Consider the following 20,913-nt stretch of genomic DNA (forward strand, 5'->3'; position numbering starts at 1 on the left):
GTAGATAGAAAAATATAAAGTACAAATATTTGAGTAGACTGACCAGAGCAGTTTAAAAAGCAGTATCAGTCAAAAGACAGACAGTGAAGTATCAGATTTAGATTGTATTGAGTATACAGTCCACACCATATCTAGTTTGACAGTGAAGCTAACATTTTAAATGTGGCTCTGTACTCCAACATTTTGGATTTCAGATCCAATGTTTCATATGAGGTGACAGTATATAATGTCATCTTTTATTTGAGGGTATTTTAATACATATCTGTTTCACCATTTAGAAATGAAAGCACTTTATGTATCTAGTCCCCCCATTTGACGAAGTCAAACATATTCTGACCAATTCACTTATAGTGTATTAACGTAGTCAAAAGTTTAGTATTTGGTTGTAAATTCGTTGGTTGCATTTGCAGTTTGTTTTGGTAGTGATTTTGGGTTATGTTTTGCCCGATAGTAACTGAATGGTGGATGATGACTGGAGTAATTTTCTGTCTAAGTGAGTAGATAACATGTTTCTAAACGCTACTAAATGAATCCTGATGATGCCATGATTAAGAAAAATCATGAATGAATCAAGAATAATAGTGAGTGAGAAAGTAACAGAGGCTACAACAAAACATGCTAACCTCTCACCATTACCAATAACAGAGGGGGTATGATCCTTGTTCCTCTGTAACTTTCTCATTCATCATCATTCACGATTCATTCATGATTATTCATAATCATAGTAGCATCCACATGAATGTAGAAGTGTTCAGAAACATCTTCTATTCTTACTGACAATACAAGTGAAGTGACTCCAAAATGACAGGACATTATTCACCATTCAGTTTCTATTTGGAAATACATCATCCAAAACACAACCAAGACAAACTGCAAATGTTTTCAACAAGTTTGTAGAATCACAAGCTTGATGTAATCACTGCAGGTTAGGAATATGGGACCAAATACTAATCTTATGACTACTTTAATACATTATAAGTGAATATGTCCAAATTATTATGACTTTTTCAAATGGGAGAACTAGATACATAAAGTGCTTTCATTTCCAAACAGTAAAACAGATATGTATGAAAATACCCTCAAATAAAAGGTGACATTCTGTACTGTTGCCTAATATGACATTCTATCTGAAATCCAAAATGCTGGAGCATAGCACCAAATGTAAAACTGTAAGCTTCACTGTCCAAACACATATGGTGTGGACTATGTGTGCCTGGTAAACACATGTGGATCTGGTGAACAGTTATCACTTGTTGACCAAATACAGGAATACTGACCTCAGAGTCTCCAGTTTACAGTGGGGATTCCCCAGGACAGCAGAGAGCAGCTTCACTCCTGAATCCTTCAGGTCATTGTTACTCAGATCCAGCTCTCTCAGGTGTGAGGGGTTTGACTTCAGAGCTGAGACCAGAGAAGCACAGCCTTCCTCTGTGACTAGACAGCCTGACAGCCTGCAAAGAGTCAAATCATATTAAAATCACACTGCTATTCTTTGGCGGTGAAAATTGTGGCAGTATATTTTTTCAACATATTCAGATATATCAGTGTCCTGAAACCTGCCATATCTATTTTTAAATGTATCATTATTAAAAATTAAAAATGATCAAAATATTGCTTGTAGAGAGAAACATGTATAGTACAAATATTTGAGTAGACTGACCAGAGCAGTTTAAAAAGCAGTATCAGTCAAAAGACAGACAGTGAGGTATCAGATTTAGATTATATTGAGTATACAGTCCACACCATATCTAGTTTGACAGAGAAGCTAATATTTTAAATGAAAGCACTTTATGTATCTAGTCCCCCCATTTGAAGAAGTCATAAGTATTTTGACCAATTCACTTACAGTGTATTAAAGTAGTCAAAAGTTTAGTATTTGGTCCTAACTTGTTGGTTGCATTTGCAGTTTGTTTTGGTTGTGTTTTGGGTTATGTTTTGCCCAATATTAAAATGGTTGATGATAACTGGAGTAATTTTCTGTCTATGTGAGTAGATAACATGTTTCTAAACACTACTAAATTAATCCTGATAATGCCATGATTAAGAACAATCATGAATGAATCATGAATAATAATGAGTGTGAAAGTTACAGAGGATACAACAAAACATGCTAACCTCTCACCATTACCAATAACACAGGGGGTATGATCCTTGTTCCTCTGTAACTTTCTCATTCATCATCATTCACGATTCATTCATGATTATTCATAATCATGGTAGCATCCACATGAATGTAGAAGTGTTCAGAAACATCTTCTATTCTTACTGACAATACAAGTGAAGTGACTCCAAAATGACAGGACATTATTCACCATTCAGTTTCTATTGGGAAAAACATCATCCAAAACACAACCAAGACAAACTGCAAATGTTTTCAACAAGTTTGTAGAATCACAAGCTTGATGTAATCACTGCAGGTAAGGAATATGGGACCAAATACTAATCTTATGACTACTTTAATACAATATAAGTGAATATGTCCAAATTATTATGACTTTTTCAAATGGGAGAACTAGATACATAAAGTGCTTTCATTTCCAAACAGTAAAACAGATATGTATGAAAATACCCTCAAATAAAAGGTGACATTCTGTACTGTTGCCTAATATGACATTCTATCTGAAATCCAAAATGATGGAGCATAGCACCAAATGTAAAACTGTAAGCTTCACTGTCCAAACACATATGGTGTGGACTATGTGTGCCTGGTAAACACATGTGGATCTGGTGAACAGTTATCACTTGTTGACCAACTACAGGAATACTGACCCCAGAGTCTCCAGTTTACAGTGGGGATTCCCCAGTCCAGCAGAGAGCAGCTTCACTCCTGAATCCTTCAGGTCATTGTTACTCAGATCCAGCTCTCTCAGGTGTGAGGGGTTTGACTTCAGAGCTGAGAGCAGAGAAGCACAGCCTTCCTCTGTGACTAGACAGCCTGACAGCCTGCAAAGATTCAAATCATATTAAAACCACACTGCTATTCTTTGGCGGTGAAAATAGTGGCAGTATATTTTTTTCAACATATTCAGATATATCAGTGTCCTGAAACCTGCCATATCTATTCATAAATGAATGAATGTATCATTATTAACAATAACAAATTATCAAAGTATTACTTGTAGATAGAAAAATATAAAGTACAAATATTTGAGTAGACTGACCAGAGCAGTTTAAAAAGCAGTATCAGTCAAAAGACAGACAGTGAAGTATCAGATTTAGATTGTATTGAGTATACAGTCCACACCATATCTAGTTTGACAGTGAAGCTAACATTTTAAATGTGGCTCTGTACTCCAGCATTTTGGATTTCAGATCCAATGTTTCATATGAGGTGACAGTATATAATGTCATCTTTTATTTGAGGGTATTTTAATACATATCTGTTTCACCATTTAGAAATGAAAGCACTTTATGTATCTAGTCCCCCCATTTGACGAAGTCAAACGTATTCTGACCAATTCACTTATAGTGTATTAACGTAGTCAAAAGTTTAGTATTTGGTTGTAAATTCGTTGGTTGCATTTGCAGTTTGTTTTGGTAGTGATTTTGGGTTATGTTTTGCCCGATAGTAACTGAATGGTGGATGATGACTGGAGTAATTTTCTGTCTAAGTGAGTAGATAACATGTTTTTAAACGCTACTTAATGAATCCTGATGATGCCATGATTAAGAAAAATCATGAATGAATCAAGAATAATAGTGAGTGAGAAAGTAACAGAGGCTACAACAAAACATGCTAACCTCTCACCATTACCAATAACAGAGGGGGTATGATCCTTGTTCCTCTGTAACTTTCTCATTCATCATCATTCACGATTCATTCATGATTATTCATAATCATGGTAGCATCCACATGAATGTAGAAGTGTTCAGAAACATCTTCTATGCTTACTGACAATACAAGTGAAGTGACTCCAAAATGACAGGACATTATTCACCATTCAGTTTCTATTTGGAAATACATCATCCAAAACACAACCAAGACAAACTGCAAATGTTTTCAACAAGTTTGTAGAATCACAGGCTTGATGTAATCACTGCAGGTAAGGAATATGGGACCAAATACTAATCTTATGACTACTTTAATACATTATAAGTGAATATGTCCGAATTATTATGACTTTTTCAAATGGGAGAACTAGATACATAAAGTGCTTTCATTTCCAAACAGTAAAACAGATATGTATGAAAATACCCTCAAATAAAAGGTGACATTCTGTACTGTTGCCTAATATGACATTCTATCTGAAATCCAAAATGCTGGAGCATAGCACCAAATGTAAAACTGTAAGCTTCACTGTCCAAACACATATGGTGTGGACTATGTGTGCCTGGTAAACACATGTGGATCTGGTGAACAGTTATCACTTGTTGACCAACTACAGGAATACTGACCTCAGAGTCTCCAGTTTACAGTGGGGATTCCCCAGGACAGCAGAGAGCAGCTTCACTCCTGAATCCTTCAGGTCATTGTTACTCAGATCCAGCTCTCTCAGGTGTGAGGGGTTTGACTTCAGAGCTGAGACCAGAGAAGCACAGCCTTCCTCTGTGACTAGACAGCCTGACAGCCTGCAAAGAGTCAAATTATATTAAAACCACACTGCTATTCTTTGGCGGTGAAAATTGTGGCAGTATATTTTTTCAACATATTCAGATATATCAGTGTCCTGAAACCTGCCATATCTATTTTTAAATGTATCATTATTAAAAATTAAAAATGATCGAAGTATTGCTTGTAGAGAGAAAAATGCATATGACAAATATTTCAGTAGACTGACCAGACCAGTTTAAAAAGCATTATCAGTCAAAATTTACAGACAGTGAGGTATCAGATTTAGATTGTATTGAGTATACAGTCCACACCATATCTAGTTTGACAGTGAAGCTAACATTTTAAATGTGGCTCTGTACTCCAGCATTTTGGATTTGAGATCAAATGTTTCATATGAGGTGACAGTATATAATGTCACCTTTTATTTTAGGGTATTTTAATACATATCTGTTTCACCGTTTAGAAATGAAAGCACTTTATGTATCTAGTCCCCCTATTTGAAGAAGTCATAAGTATTCTGACCAATTCACTTATAGTTCATTAAAGTTGTCAAAAGTTGAGTATTTGGTCCCAAACTCGTTGGTTGAATTTGCAGTTCGTTTTGGTTGTGTTTTGGGTTATGTTTTGCCCAACAGTAACTGAATGGTGGATGATAACTGGAGTAATTTTCTGTCTAAGTGAGTAGATAACATGTTTCTAAACACTACTAAATTAATCCTGATGATGCTATGATTAAGAAAAATCATGAATGAATTAAGAATAATAATGAGTGAGAAAGTTACAGAGGCTACAACAAAACAGCTAACCTCTCACCATTACCAATAACAGAGGGGGTATGATCCTTGTTCCTCTGTAACTTTCTCATTCATCATCATTCACGATTCATACATGAATGTAGAAGTGTTCAGAAACATCTTCTATTCTTACTGACAATACAAGTGAAGTGACTCCAAAATGACAGGACATTATTCACCATTCAGTTTCTATTGGGAAAAACATCATCCAAAACACAACCAAAACAAACTGCAAATGCATTCAACAAGTTTGTAGAATCACAAGCTTGATGTAATCACTGTGGGTAAGGAATATGGGACCAAATACTAAACTTATGACTACTTTAATACAATATAAGTGAATATGTCCAAATTATTACGACTTTTTCAAACGGGAGAACTAGACACATAAAGTGATTTCATTTCTAAACAGTAACACAGATATGTATGAAAATACCCTCAAATAAAAGGTGACATTCTGTACTGTTGCCTAATATGACATTCTATCTGAAATCCAAAATGCTGGAGCATAGCACCAAATGTAAAACTGTAAGCTTCACTGTCCAAACACATATGGTGTGGACTATGTGTGCCTGGTAAACACATGTGGATCTGGTGAACAGTTATCACTTGTTGACCAACTACAGGAATACTGACCTCAGAGTCTCCAGTTTACAGTGGGGATTCCCCAGTCCAGCAGAGAGCAGCTTCACTCCTGAATCCTTCAGGTCATTGTTACTCAGATCCAGCTCTCTCAGGTGTGAGGGGTTTGACTTCAGAGCTGAGACCAGAGAAGCACAGCCTTCCTCTGTGACTAGACAGCCTGACAGCCTGCAAAGATTCAAATCATATTAAAACCACACTGCCTATTCTTTGGTGGTGAAGATAGTGCCAGTATATTTTGTCAACATTTTCAGATACATCAGTTTCCTGAAACCTGCCATATCTACTTATAAATGTATCCTTATTAAAAATTAAAAATGATCAAAGTATTGCTTGTAGAGAGAAAAATGTAAAGTACAAATATTTCAGTAGACTGACCAGACCAGTTTAAAAAGCAGTATCAGTCAAAAGACAGACAGTGAAGTATCAGATTTAGATTGTATTGAGTATACAGTCCACACCATATCTATTTTCACAGTGAAGCTAACATTTGAAATTTGGCTCTATACTCCAGCATTTTGGATTTGAGATCAAATGTTTCATATGAGGTGACAGTATATAATGTCACCTTTTATTTGAGGGTATTTTCATACATATCTGTTTCACCGTTTAGAAATGAAAGCACTTTATGTATCCAGTCCCCCTATTTGAAGAAGTCTTAAGTATTCTGACCAATTAACTTATAGTGTATTAAAGTAGTCAAAAGTTTAGTATTTGGTCTGTCATAGAATTACAACATTATGTTAATCACACCTTTACAGTAGCTTGCAAAAGTATTCTCAATTGGATTGAGGTCTGGGCTTTGACCACTCGAGTGTATGCTTAGGGTCATTGTCCTGCTGGAAGGTGAACCCTCAAGAATTTCCCTGTATTTAGCATCATCCATCATTCCTTCAATTCTGACCAGTTTCCCAGTCCCTGCCGATGAAAAACATCCCCACAGCATGATGCTGCCACCACCATGCTTCACTGTGGGGATGGTGTTCTCGGGGTGATGAGAGGTGTTGGGTTTGCGCCAGACATAGCGTTTTCCTTGATAGCCAAAAGCTCAATTTTAGTCTCATCTGACCAGAGTACCTTCTTCCATATGTTTGGGGAGTCTCCCACATGCCTTTTTGCTTATTTTTTTCTTAAAGCAATGGCTTTTTTCTGGCCACACTTCCGTAAAGCACAGCTGTGTGGAGTGTACGGTTTAAAGTGGTCCTATGGACAGATACTCCAATCTCCGCTGTGGAGCTTTGCAGCTCCTTCAGGGTTATCTTTGGGCTCTGATTAATGCCCTCCTTGCCTGGTCCATGAGTTTTGGATTGATGGTTGTATAATGCAAGGTATCATGGTATGGATGGTTGTGAGGAGAACCCTCCCTCCAGGTGATTAATTAACACCCAACTTCATAAATTAAGGCAAAGACTTAGTGTCCTATGTTGCATTAGTATGTCTGTATAAACAATCAGTAAATGAACTGGAGACAGATATTTGGCTCCATGTAAATCTTGATGTCTGTTACATGAGAGCACAATGTACCTTTGTATAATTTCACGTATCTGTTCTTCGTCACAAGGACTCAGGAAGACTATAAAGAGTTGTAAACGAATCCTGTTTATTTTGGGGCTTTAACTCGACACCTTAACTGTAACCTTAGCTTTAACTCGGTGACTGTTAACACTCCATTACTGCAGTAATTAATAAAGCTAAATTGCTTTGAGGAAATCTAAAAGTCTCTCCTTTGATTCGAATAATTACCACGACAGTTCCCATATTCCTTGCCGACAATGACTAAATCAAGCTTGTGACTGCCATGATTAAGAAATATCATGAATGAATCATGAATAATAATGAATGAGAGAGTTACAGAGGCTACAACAAAACATACTAACCTCTCACTATTAACATCAAATAAAAAGGTGACATTCTGTAATGTCGCCTAATATGAAACATTTTATCTCAAATCCAAAATGCTGGAGCATAGCAAAACATTTAAAACTGTAAGCTTCACTGTCCAAACACATATGGTGTGGACTATGTGTGCCTGGTAAACACATGTGGATCTGGTGAACAGTTATCACTTGTTGACCAAATACAGGAATACTGACCTCAGAGTCTCCAGTTTACAGTGGGGATCCCCCAGTCCAGCAGAGAGCAGCTCCACTCCTGAATCCTCCAGGTCATTGTTACTCAGGTCCAGCTCTCTCAGGTGTGAGGGGTTTGACTTCGGAGCTGAGTCCAGAGAAGCACAGCCTTTCTCTGTGACTCCACAGCCTGACAGCCTGACAAAGAGATCATCATGATTTCACAAACACACTGTTAATTTAACACAAGTAGAGTAGAAGGACAATGGCTGATGTCTCTTTGCCCTGTCTCAGAGCTCTACTGACAATTATTTCGACCTCATGGCTAGGTTTTTGCTCTGACATGCACTGTCAACCATGGGACCTACAGTGGCTTGCGAAAGTATTCACCCCCCTTGGCATTTTTCCTATTTTGTTGCCTTACAACCTGGAATTAAAATGGATTTTGGGTCGGGGGGGGGGGGGTTGTATCATTTCATTTACACAACATGCCTACCACTTTGAAGATGCAAAATATTTTTTGGGGTGAAACAAACAAGAAATAAGACAAAAAAACAGAAAACTTGAGCGTGCGTAACTACTTTGTAGAGCCACCTTTTGCGGCAATTACAGCTGCAAGTCTCTTGGGGTATTACATTTTTTAATTTTAAATTTCATTTAGCAGTCGCTATCCAGAGCGACTTACAGTTAGTGAGTTTCTGATCTTTTTTTATAACCCAACCCTGATCTGTACTTCTCCACAACTTTGTCCCTGACCTGTTTGGAGAGCTCCTTGGTCTTCATGGTGCCGCTTGCTTGGTGGTGCCCCTTGCTTAGTGGTGTTACAGACTCTGGGGCCTTTCAGAACAGGTGTACATATACTGAGATCATGTGACACTTAGATTGCACACAGGTGGACTTTATTTAATTTCACTTCACCAATTTGAACTATTTTGTGTATGTCCATTACATGAATTCCAAATAAAAATCCATTTAAATTACAGATTGTAATGCAACAAAATAGGAAAAACGCCAAGGGGGATGAATACTTTTGCAAGGCACATCTAATTTCCAGTGTCTAGTGTCTGTGTTTATGTTGAAGGTGAATCAACAGTTACTACATCCATTTTTGGATCCACATCCATTTTTGGATCCACATCCATTTTTGGACGTATTAATTAATGATATCTACCCATTGATTCAGAAAATAATATAACTTATAAATGCCTCATGAGCTTAGTTCAACTGCCATGACCGACTTTGGGAAGCTCTGCTCAGCAGAACCCAAAATACACGTTTTTTTTTACTCCAAACACTGTAAAGCCTCAAAACATGGTTAAAACTATAGTTTTTGTACCATGGATGGTCAGTCTTAGCATCCATCCTCTGTCTATACATTTATGTGGATACATTTCTCCAGCCCAAGCCCAGCTTTTTTACCAAAACAGTGGCAGGGAAGACACTTTGTGGGTGGGTGGGTGGGTGGATGGATGGATGGATGGATAACTGTGAAGTAATGAGTGACCATTTTAGAAAATCATGGGACATATATTTTTGCTGCTTGTAGCCTATAACTGATGCTTCGTGGTCTTATGCAGCCATCTATTGGACATTTAGCAATTAAAAGTTATTAATTCACATAAAGACATTGGTGAGGCAGCTGATAAATAAAGTGTATTTTTCTTGTTAATTCCTTAGATCAGTCTCAAACCTGCCCCACCTATCCCACGCCAATTGCTGGACTTTCACATAGAGGTTATTAGGTCACCCAGTTCAAACCACATTTGAAAAATAAAACAAATGTGTCTTATTTATCAAGTGTTCTGCCTTGCAATAACAAATATCATAAAATAACTAATAACAACAAAAAAACAGCAAAACGCTTGACAGGTTTTGATTAACAAAATAATCAAAATGTTATTTAGTACTATAATTGTATTTACTAAGATAATATTATTACTAAAATAGTTTCTAAAAGTGTTCTAGGCTACCCTACCCTAGAATTAGGGTTAAGGTTAAGGCTAAAATAGGTTATACCTAGGGTTAGGGGTTAGGGTTATGGCTAAAATAGAATTAGGGTTAAGGGTTAAGGCTAAAATAGGTTATATTTAGGGTTAGAGTTTCTGTATAGCACTTTAAGACATCTGCTGATGTAAAAAGGGCTTTATAAATACATTTGATTGATTGATTGATTGATTGATTGTTAGGTTTAGGGTTTGTAAGGCAAAAAAAACAGTATGGGTTTATAGCTCTCTTGCGCCTCCCTGTGGCCGTCTGTGGGTACTACATAACTCATTCACGACATCTGCTAGGTTCATAATCTGAGGTAGCAACTGCGTCAGATCTACAAATCCATTAGCTAGACCACCCGATTAGACAACAATCACCCCATTATATCCATTTGGTTTGCAACTCAGTGAACCTGCGCAGCATTCGCTCAATTCCATGCCTACAAACTAAGATTTCGATGAATATCAAATTACCCAGCAGCCATTTAGAAACAAAAAGTCGTCAAAAAAATGGTTATTTCTTACTTAAAAAATTTCTTCTGGCTGTTTAAATCGGCCACATCTTGAAAAAGAGAACAGAGACGTGTTTTTTTTAGATTGTACACTTTTTTCTTAAAACATATATGGTTAACCATGACCAGAAACTGTTTAACGTTTGATGGCTACACGCCAGCCATCGTGTTGCAGACAGTGGCTAACCACAACGTGTATTCAGGTGAACAGTGAGGTCGCTCACCAAGTTACCTGAGGTAAACCTACAGGGTTAACGCAGGCAGGTATCATTGATAACAATAGTGAAGCTGGCATTGTGACGCAGAACAATGGGCTGGGAATAGAACGTTATGAAGGCGAGTCGGTGTCACGGAGCTCAATAGAACTAATAGGAGCTGGTAGGGTGAAAAATGCCCAAACATAAGGCCTGTTGTTTCGAGATTACTTCATAACCAGGGACAGAAGGTAATATTATGAAACTGGGCTCCATGGCGGATGCAATGAACTAATTTTATCCGAAATAAACGTTGTAAAAAATGTCACTTGATGCGCCCCAAAAATGATATTCAAAAGTTCAGTCCTTGGACACAGAGGGATTAAACACTAAAGTTACCGTCCATCTAGTGAAGAGAGGAGAACCGGACAGAGGGATGGTAGGTAGCCAGCATCCGTCAACGAGAGAGGGAGAAGCCCTCCACGGTATTTAACAGGTGGAAGAAACAACCAGGGAGCTCCATCGGTCCACAAGAAAAGCAGGCAGCCGGTGATGATGTAGTGGTAGCTAGCTTAGCTAGCTGTACCGACTAGCTTGGCTAGCTAGCAGGTCGTTCGTCTGTCCCTCGAGGATGATGACGAATCCGGTGAACCACACAATTAAACAAGACTAGCGAGTGAAAAGGATCTGGCTACACTCATACTGTCACTGACCATTAAGCAAAAAAGCAAACTGAACAATAAACTTCAGTGTCTCAACACTGTAACGAACTCCGTCGTCATTTCCCAACATCACCTCAGCCCACTCTGCGCGTAACTGGACAATATGCTTGGCGCCAAACCGTACGTGGACGCGGACAGTTCTGTACGGGGACGCGGACAGCTTCAGAACGCGGACATGAGCAGAGCCACACAATAAACTAAACCAAGTCTTTACAGTGGCTTACATTAGTAAAATTCATTTTTTATTATGTAAAACAAAATGATTCGTTTTTTAAAACAATGTTTTGAGATCTGGGCCCATATCCAAAAAGCGTCTCAGAGTAGAAAATGTGTCGTATAAGTGCTGAGAATAAAGCCATTTAGTCCTACTCTTATGGGTATAAATTAAAGCTATGCATGAAGCCTCTTTATTCATAAGCGTCCCACCTAGTTGGCAGATATTTAGGACACCTCATGAGCTGTCCTAACCAGTTAAGAGGTACCAGCAGGTGTCTTGATAATAGAAACATGCAGCGAGTCAGTGGTTCCTGTGCAACATGTAATTGCTTTGGAGCAGTGGTGACCTGTCATTCAGGGCAGAGCCCCACCTGTTTAGCAGATGCTCTTACCCAGAGCGATTTACAGTAAGTGCATTCATCTTAAGATAGCTAGGTGAGACAACCAGATAATACAGTCAAATATACAGGATACGGACATTCAATTTCAGCTAAACAATGGATATATAGCGTTTTGCAATAAAAATAATAATAATTATCTACATCTAAAATCTATTTATTAAACATCTGAGAACAGTAATATTGAAGGTACCCATAAGCAACCATTTCTGATTATTGTGGAAATAGCATTTAGGAAATAAACTCTTAATAATTCTTAAACAAAATTGTCATCTCACCTCTTAGCTTTGGTGTCATGTTCCCCAGAGAGACTCATTTTAGAGGCAGGGCCCCCCTCCTCCCTCTCCCCAGAGAGACTCATTTTAGAGGCAGGGCCCCCCTCCTCTCTCTCCCCAGAGAGACTCATTTTAGAGGCAGGGCCCCCCTCCTCCCTCTCCCCAGAGAGACTCATTTTAGACCACTGACCCCTAAACAGAGATCCAACATGTTGGTTGTAGTTAACACAGTAATTCTTGAATGTGAATTGTTATCATTTATTAATTATCTCTTACAAAACATTTACTAACAGACATATTGAAACAGTCAGGCTATTTAATGCAATCAAATGAACATCTGGTTGTGACATCTCTTCTCCATGTTAACTGTCAATAATAATAATAAGTCACTGTTTGTTAAGGTAGTTATAGACAGTGCAGCAACACAAGGCCATGTCTCACACTTATTTGTATTCATTAAAAGTCAGCCAATTATTATCTTTAAATCTGTTCTTTTCTAAACGTATCTGAGAATGTAGACAGAAGGGCTAAAACGGGCTTGATTGATCTGGGGGGGATCAGTGATCTATACAGAAAGGTTTTTTGCAACAATTAAGATATTTTTTATTATTTAAAGTAGGCTAGGTTATAATGTATAACAGTAATTTTTTGTGTAAAGCAGATCAAGGTCTATACCTCAGCCAGTGGTGACCCGTCATTCAGGGCAGGTGGCCTTTCCTGTTTTGCATGTTATTTTGGCATTAATACGTGTCACATATCAGTTTGCAAAAAATGTAAAAATAATATATATATAATTGAGTTAATAAAGCCGCAAAAAAACATGGTCTCTTTTTTGTTTTCTTGAGTAAGGCAGCTCCAAAATGCAGGTGTTTCAGCCTAGCTCAGTGCTTTCTGTGGTGGTGGGTCAAGCCAGAAGACAATACAGAGCATTGCTTCGTGATTGGCTCAGTGTTCTGTCACTCATGGGGACACTACGTCACCGCCAAGTCTAAGGGTAGAGCTAGAAAATTCAAGCCCATTGGGTGCTGCCACAGAGTTACATTAGAAGTGCCCATCCAAGAAGGTCATTGGCCAACAGATAAAATGACGTCAAATCACATTATATCTACAGTAGCTTTGATTGAACTGATCAGGTCAACATCATACTTTCAAAATCTTAGCCAGCAGTCATCATCATGAATCAAGTCGACAATCTACAGGCAAATCCTTTTTAATCCTTGTCATATGAAGAGAAATAATGAAGAGAAATGATAGGACAGCTGTTGGGACTCTGCTGTTGGGACTCTGCTGTCGGGACTCTGCTGTTGGGACTCTGCTGTCGGGACTCTGCTGTCGGGACTCTGCTGTCGGGACTCTGCTGTCGGGACTCTGCTGTCGGGACTCTGCTGTCGGGACTCTGCTGTCGGGACTCTGCTGTCGGGACTCTGCTGTCGGGACTCTGCTGTCGGGACTCTGCTGATGGGACTCTGCTTTATGTCGGCCCTAACAGTTTGTGGCCACCGTTTCTCACCGTTATAGTGCAATGAATGTATTGTTTAGTGTTGTGTTGTGGAGTGGCTTTGCTGGCATGCATCCCCCTTTATTTATGTTTTGCCCCACCAAGATTGACATGCTAAAATCACCACTGACCTCAGCTATAGCCTAGATGACCAGCCTAAACCTGTTCAGATCAGTTCCCATAACGTTATAACACTAACAGTAGCAGGAGCCTAGTCCTGATACAGATGGAGGTCTATACCTCAGCTATAGCCTACATATCCTAGATGACCAGCCTAAACCTGTTCAGATCAGTTCCCATAACGTTATAGACCTAACAGTAGCAGGACAGAGCATGTAGCATAGGCATGGTATTTTACACACCAAAACAACAGTAAATAAAAGATGTCAAATGGTCAAAAGTCAATCCTAATATAGCCATGTACATCAAAGAGAGGTGTATTGCTACAGATGTAGGATCTTAATTTTAGCCAGTTTGCTACAGCAGGAAAATAATCCTGCAGCAACAGGACATTTGAATTATTATGGGAATGGCCGGCAGGGATGTAGCTCAGTTGGTAGAGCATGGCATTTGCAACGCCAGGGTTGTGGGTTCAATTCCAGTATAAAAAATACAAATGTATGCACTCGCAATTTATGTAAGTCGCTCTGGATAAGAGCTTCTGCTAAATGACTAAAATGTAAAAAATCACCATGTAGAATTATGTGTACAGATATAGGATCTTAATTTGATCACCCCCCACTGCAGAATAACTTTCCCTCAACGCAGTAAATGTAAAACTTGTAGTGTATTTGAGGTTTTAAAAGGCTTCTGAAGTTTGTAATTTCCACTTAGAAATGGCAGACTTGAGTTTCCCTTACTAAAAATGTATCAACTGCTACAAAAATGTCCATGAATTATAATTCACATTTCCTGTTGCTGCAGGAATATTTTCCTACTGTAGCAAACTGGCTCAAATTAAGATCCTACATATGTACATGCAAATGTACTTGGCGAATAAAGGTGATTCTGATTCTGCAAAGGTTGAGTCTCTAGATTCCCTTGCTGCTCTGGGGAAATAATGAAATGGAAATCATGGGCGATTTAAACTGGGACTGGTTATCTCCTAACTTTGAGACCATGTCATTTGTTATATTTCACCCTATTGATAAAGGCAGCTAGAAGGCTGAACCCAGAAGACAACTTTAAATCAACACTTACTGATATTATCCTAAAATCCTTTCACTCATATTGTCTCTTTGTTCAACGGACGTCGGGTAGCCTGTGATATTAATATTGTGTCAAACAGCGGGGCAGGGCAGTGAACCCAGGTCGCTGTCCAAAACTAGGTTAACCCTATTGCTGCGATGGGAATTGTAACCTGTCTCACACTGCCCCCTATAAAAGCAAGTCTCGTGCTTCGACTACTCAGACCCCTCACACATCCGGGCCGTGCATTCTGATGGCCTCACAGACACCATACTACTTCTGACACCAATGTAGCAAACAGCGGGGCAGGGAAGTGAACCCAGGTTGCACTTGTAAAAAGGCAAACAACCTACGCATCGCGCCACTGGCGCCAATTGGGTTACTTGGTTGGAATTGCATCATAGTACATGGGAATAATGATGCATTTTATTTAGTAAAGTGGTTTCTTGCATCAAACACAACAACATTTTCAGTCACCTCCTCCTTGTGTGAAGGACAAGTAGATAAACAGGTTAATGTCAAGCTCTGCATGTTTTTTGGAATGTCTCATGGAATGTAGGCTTACATTGAACACCACACATTGGCTGCTACTGTAGGCTGAATGATAGAACAGCTATTTCCATGTTAAATGTTATTGGAGACCTTTTTTACATTATGATCAAATAGCCTACTTGGTCTCTGTCTAAACTGTAACTTAAAGTGGGTACAGCCTCAGTGTTCACAGTAAACTCACGCCGGAAGTTGCACAGATCGCTACACTATAGTAGAACTATGATACAATTACATTTATCATACGAGATGTGAAATGTAGAACTATGACGAATGAATATTGATATATTGAATTCACAGGAGGTTGGTGGCACCTTAATTGGGGAGGACGGGCTTGTGGTAATGGCTGGAGCGGAATAGGTGGAATGGTATCATTAATATGAGCCGTCCTCCCCTCAGCAACCTCCACTGATTGAATTTGACTTGCCCACATCCAGTTAGCGCCATTTTGTATGATTAAACTGTCAAGTCATTATATATTTTCCGTTCTGCTGAGAGAGCACCTTCCTGATGACTGGCACTCTGTACATTCCTATGGATGAGGGCTGAGCTGGAATGTGAAGCTAACTGAAGCTAGCTTTAGAAAACCAGTATATCTAGCTTGCATCATAGTCCACCCCTCAGGCTAAGTTCAGGTTACAGCATGAGGCAGACATCAACAGCCGAGTTGTAGGCTACTACCTGTGTCGTGTTCATTAGTTTACACAGCAGCCAACAGTTTTGCAACAATGCATAAACAGTTTACTCCAAACGCTGTACAACGTGACCTAAACGGTTTCCGTTGCCAAACGTTTTGCTACGGTGGGCACTAATGAATACACACAACCTGTTTTGAGGAAGTGTAAGTTGTTGTTAGTCTTTCCACAGTATTTATTAGTCTCTCTTTCACACAAAATACCTTCCTGAGTGAAAAGAGTTAACAGTAGATTAGAAAGAGAAAATGTTGTTGCTTGTTGTGTTTTAAGCCTGTTTTGAGAAGACAAGTCTATAGACCTATGATACAGTACACTCTTAGAAAAAGAGTTCCAAAAGGGTCCTCTGGCTGTCCCCACAGGAGAACGCTTTTGGGTTCCAGGTAAAACCCTTCTGGCTTCCATGTAGAACCCTCTGTGGAAAGGAGTCTTCATGGAACCCAAAAGGGTTCTACCTAGGACCAAAAAGGGTTCTACAAAGGGTTCTCCTATGGGGACAGCCAAAGAACCCTTTTAGATTCTAGATAGTGTAGGAGCGATCACCCTGGGGCACACAGATGGAAACAGACCAAATTCACCCCACGCATCTAATTTATATCCAAAACATTTTAAGGAGAGTAGGCCTATTATAACACTGTCCACAAAACATATCATCAACTATATTAATACACATAACAATATCATCAACTATATTAATACACATAACAATATCATCAACTATATTAATACACATAACAATATCATCAACTATATGAATACACATAACAATATCATCAACTATATGAATACACATAACAATATCATCAACTATATTAATACACATAACAATATCATCAACTATATGAATACACATAACAATATCATCAACTATATTAATACACATAACAATATCATCAACTATATTAATATCATAACAATCGTCGTCTTACCTTTTATATGTCTCTCAATAGAAGTAGAGTCTGGAATGATAATTCGATGGTGGAAAGTTCCTTTTGTTTGTTCTGCTCATTTCCATATCAGGTTCTACCTGTTCTCTCTCCCACTCCCTGTGTCTTTATAGCTCTTACAATGTGCCTTGGCATACATTATACAAGTGTCTGGAACTCTATTGGAGGGATGTGACATCATTCTTCCACGAGAAATTCCATCATTTTGTGTTTTGTTGATGGTGGTGGAAAACGTTGTTTCAGGCGCCTCTCCAGAATCTCCCATAAGTGTTGAATTGGGTTGAGACCTGGTGACTGAGACATCCATGGCACATTGTGAAACATCGGCAAGTTGAGCAGTTTTTGTCACTGAAGCTCCTGCCAAACGTGCCCCAACAATCACCAATCGTTATGCTCTTCCCGAGCAGGGTCGCAGTCTCTCCAGGTTGCAGCTCCTCTCTCCCCAGGGGTAACAGCTCCTCTCTCCCCAGGGGTATCAGCTCCTCTCTCCCCAGGGGTAGCAACTCCTCTCTCCCCAGGGGTAACAGCTCCTCTCTCCCCAGGGGTAGCAGCTCCTCTCTCCCCAGGGGTAACAGCTCCTCTCTCCCCAGGGGTAACAGCTCCTCTCTCCCCAGGGGTAGCAGCTCCTCTCTCCCCAGGGGTAACAGCTCCTCTCTCCCCAGGGGTAACAGCTCCTCTCTCCCCAGGGGTAGTAACTCCTCTCTCCCCAGGGGTATCAGCTCCTCTCTCCCCAGGGGTATCAGCTCCTCTCTCCCCAGGGGTAGCAACTCCTCTCTCCCCAGGGGTAACAGCTCCTCTCTCCCAAGGGGTAGCAGCTCCTCTCTCCCCAGGGGTAGAAGCTCCTCCCTCCCCAGGGGTAACAGCTCCTCTCTCCCCAGGGGTAGCAGCTCCTCTCTCCCCATCAATATGTCTTCCTCGTCTTGTCTAGTGTGTCTCTCTCCATCATATCCTATTCTTCTGTTGCTGTCTCTATGTCTTGTCTGGTGTCTCTCTCCATCATATCCTATTCTTCTGTTGCTGTCTCTGTGTCTTGTCTGGTGTCTCTCTCCATCATATCCTATTCTTCTATTGCTGTCTCTGTGTCTTGTCTGGTGTCTCTCTCCATCATATCCTATTCTTCTGTTGCTGTCTCTGTGTCTTGTCTGGTGTCTCTCTCCATCATATCCTATTCTTCTGTTGCTGTCTCTGTGTCTTGTCTGGTGTCTCTCTCCATCATATCCTATTCTTCTATTGCTGTCTCTGTGTCTTGTCTGGTGTCTCTCTCCATCATATCCTATTCTTCTGTTGCTGTCTCTGTGTCTTGTCTTGTGTCTCTCTCCATCATATCCTATTCTTCTGTTGCTGTCTCTGTGTCTTGTCTGGTGTCTCTCTCCATCATATCCTATTCTTCTGTTGCTGTCTCTGTGTCTTGTCTGGTGTCTCTCTCCATCATATCCTATTCTTCTGTTGCTGTCTCTGTGTCTTGTCTGGTGTCTCTCTCCATCATATCATATTCTTCTGTTGCTGTCTCTGTGTCTTGTCTGGTGTCTCTCTCCATCATATCCTATTCTTCTGTTGCTGTCTCTGTGTATTGTCTGGTGTCTCTCTCCATCATATCATATTATTCTGTTGCTGTCTCTGTGTCTTGTCTGGTGTTTCTCTTTAGTTTTGCAATCCAAAATGATCAAGGGATACTGGGGCAGCTTAACATGTTTTGGACCTCTATAGGGCTGTTGGGGTGACTGTATCACTGCCACACCGGCAGTCATCAGTCATGACCGCAGTCATCAGTCATCAGTCATCAGTCATCAGTCATCAGTCATCAGTCCATCAGTCATCAGTCATCAGTCATCAGTCATCAGTCATCAGTCATCAGTCATCAGTCATGACCGCAGTCATCAGTCATCAGTCATCAGTCATCAGTCATCAGTCATCAGTCATCAGTCATGACCGCAGTCAAATTCCACAAGACTGTTGAGTAATCTCTTCTGATTCATCATGCAGCCCATATATGTTTTGATTTCTAAGACATTCTAGGTTTCAGAATAATATTATTAGTATTATTATTAATAATAATAGTATCGGGCCGAGTGAAGAGAAACAATAACAGTGAAAGGTTGGATTATACATTATTATTAAAATGGTTATTGGATTATACATAATTATTAAAATGGTTATTGGATTATACATTATTATTAAAATGGTTATTGGATTATACATTATTATTAAAATGGTTATTGGATTATACATTATTATTAAAATGGTTCTTGGATTATACATTATTATTAAAATGGTTCTTGGATTATACATTATTATTAACATGGTTCTTGGATTATACATTATTATTAAAATGGTTCTTGGATTATACATTATTATTAAAATGGTTCTTGGATTATAAATTATTATTAAAATGGCTCTTGGATTATAAATTATTATTAAAATGGCTCTTGGATTATTATTTATTGCAGGTTTGTATCATTCACAGCTGAAGTTTCCAAAGAACTGTTTCAAATGATCACTTTTATGCTCATCATAGCTACTTCATATGCGCACATGCTCCGGAATGGGAAAAATATCCTTTCTATTTTATTCAGATAAATTCAATGATATTCTTCTTACTATAAAATCATATAATGTAAAATAATGTCCCAGGACTCATAAGCATAGGCCTGTCTTGTCTGCTTAATGAACAAGCCTACAGCCTATGGCCTGGAGCATAGAGAGATAACATACAGTAGGCCACTCATATTCTGTTCTTCTGAAATACATTTTCTTCATATCATGTTTATTTAGATCTGCCTAAAATAAATAATGGATTTATTGGATATATTAAATTGATTTATTAGACTTTTGAAATATAGGTTTTCCGAAGGCGCGCATCAGCCGCTTGTATGCGGCTTGTATGCAGTGGAGGCCTGGAGATGCTAAATGTGTTTATGTTAATTAACGGTAAATTACTGTGAGACCGACAGTCTTTTACATGACAATAACCGGCTGTCACAATGTAGTGACAGCCTCAGCCCAAGGCCTGTGTCTGGGTCACCTAAATCATCCTCCTCCCTACCATTTGCCCCTGGCTGCTGCTGTTCTAAGGGATCCACTGACCTGCTGTTGTCATCTGTCCTCCTCCTTGGATCATCTGAAAGGTAGAAAGGTTGAGGCGCAACATGTCATTAGTTAGTTTTAAAGGGCGACTGCGCTTCCTGATTTGGCCTCGTTTTAGACTGGGTTCGTTTAGAAATGTTAGCGGCCGTGACTGAATTCAAACGTGAGTTGGTTTTGGGGTGTGGTTTGATGTGGGTGTCTCTTGTGTGTGTTTACAGGTTCCCAAATGTCACCTGACTGGCTTTGGATAGCCTATATCAGGGGCTAGTTAGGGACATGTCACCTGACTGGCTTTGGATAGCCTATATCAGGGTCTAGTTAGGGACATGTCACCTGACTGGCTTTGGATAGCCTATATCAGGGGCTAGTTAGGGACATGTCACCTGACTGCCTTTGGATAGCCTATATCAGGGTCTAGTTAGGGACATGTCACCTGACTGGCTTTGGATAGCCTATATCAGGGTCTAGTTAGGGACATGTCACCTGACTGCCTTTGGATAGCCTATATCAGGGGCTAGTTAGGGACATGTCACCTGACTGCCTTTGGATAGCCTATATCAGGGTCTAGTTAGGGACATGTCACCTGACTGGCT

The 20,913-nt window shown here is 39.4% G+C and overlaps 1 protein-coding gene across 1 annotated transcript; it reads right to left on the minus strand.

Moving 5' to 3' along the window:
* Positions 1-1,246: 1,246 nt before the first annotated feature.
* Positions 1,247-20,384, minus strand: LOC311126491 (ribonuclease inhibitor-like; the record flags this gene model as incomplete). The annotated part of the gene is made up of 4 exons (XM_084200494.1): positions 1,247-1,451; positions 2,770-2,943; positions 4,396-4,489; positions 20,321-20,384. 4 exons carry the CDS (start codon positions 20,382-20,384, stop codon positions 1,247-1,249), a joined length of 537 nt encoding a protein of 178 aa, XP_084056620.1.
* Positions 20,385-20,913: the final 529 nt, after the last annotated feature.

This window comes from Coregonus lavaretus (genome assembly GCF_964263955.1).
Source record: "Coregonus lavaretus genome assembly, contig: HAP1_SCAFFOLD_287, whole genome shotgun sequence".
In the NCBI taxonomy this organism is placed as follows: Eukaryota; Metazoa; Chordata; class Actinopteri; order Salmoniformes; family Salmonidae; genus Coregonus; species Coregonus lavaretus.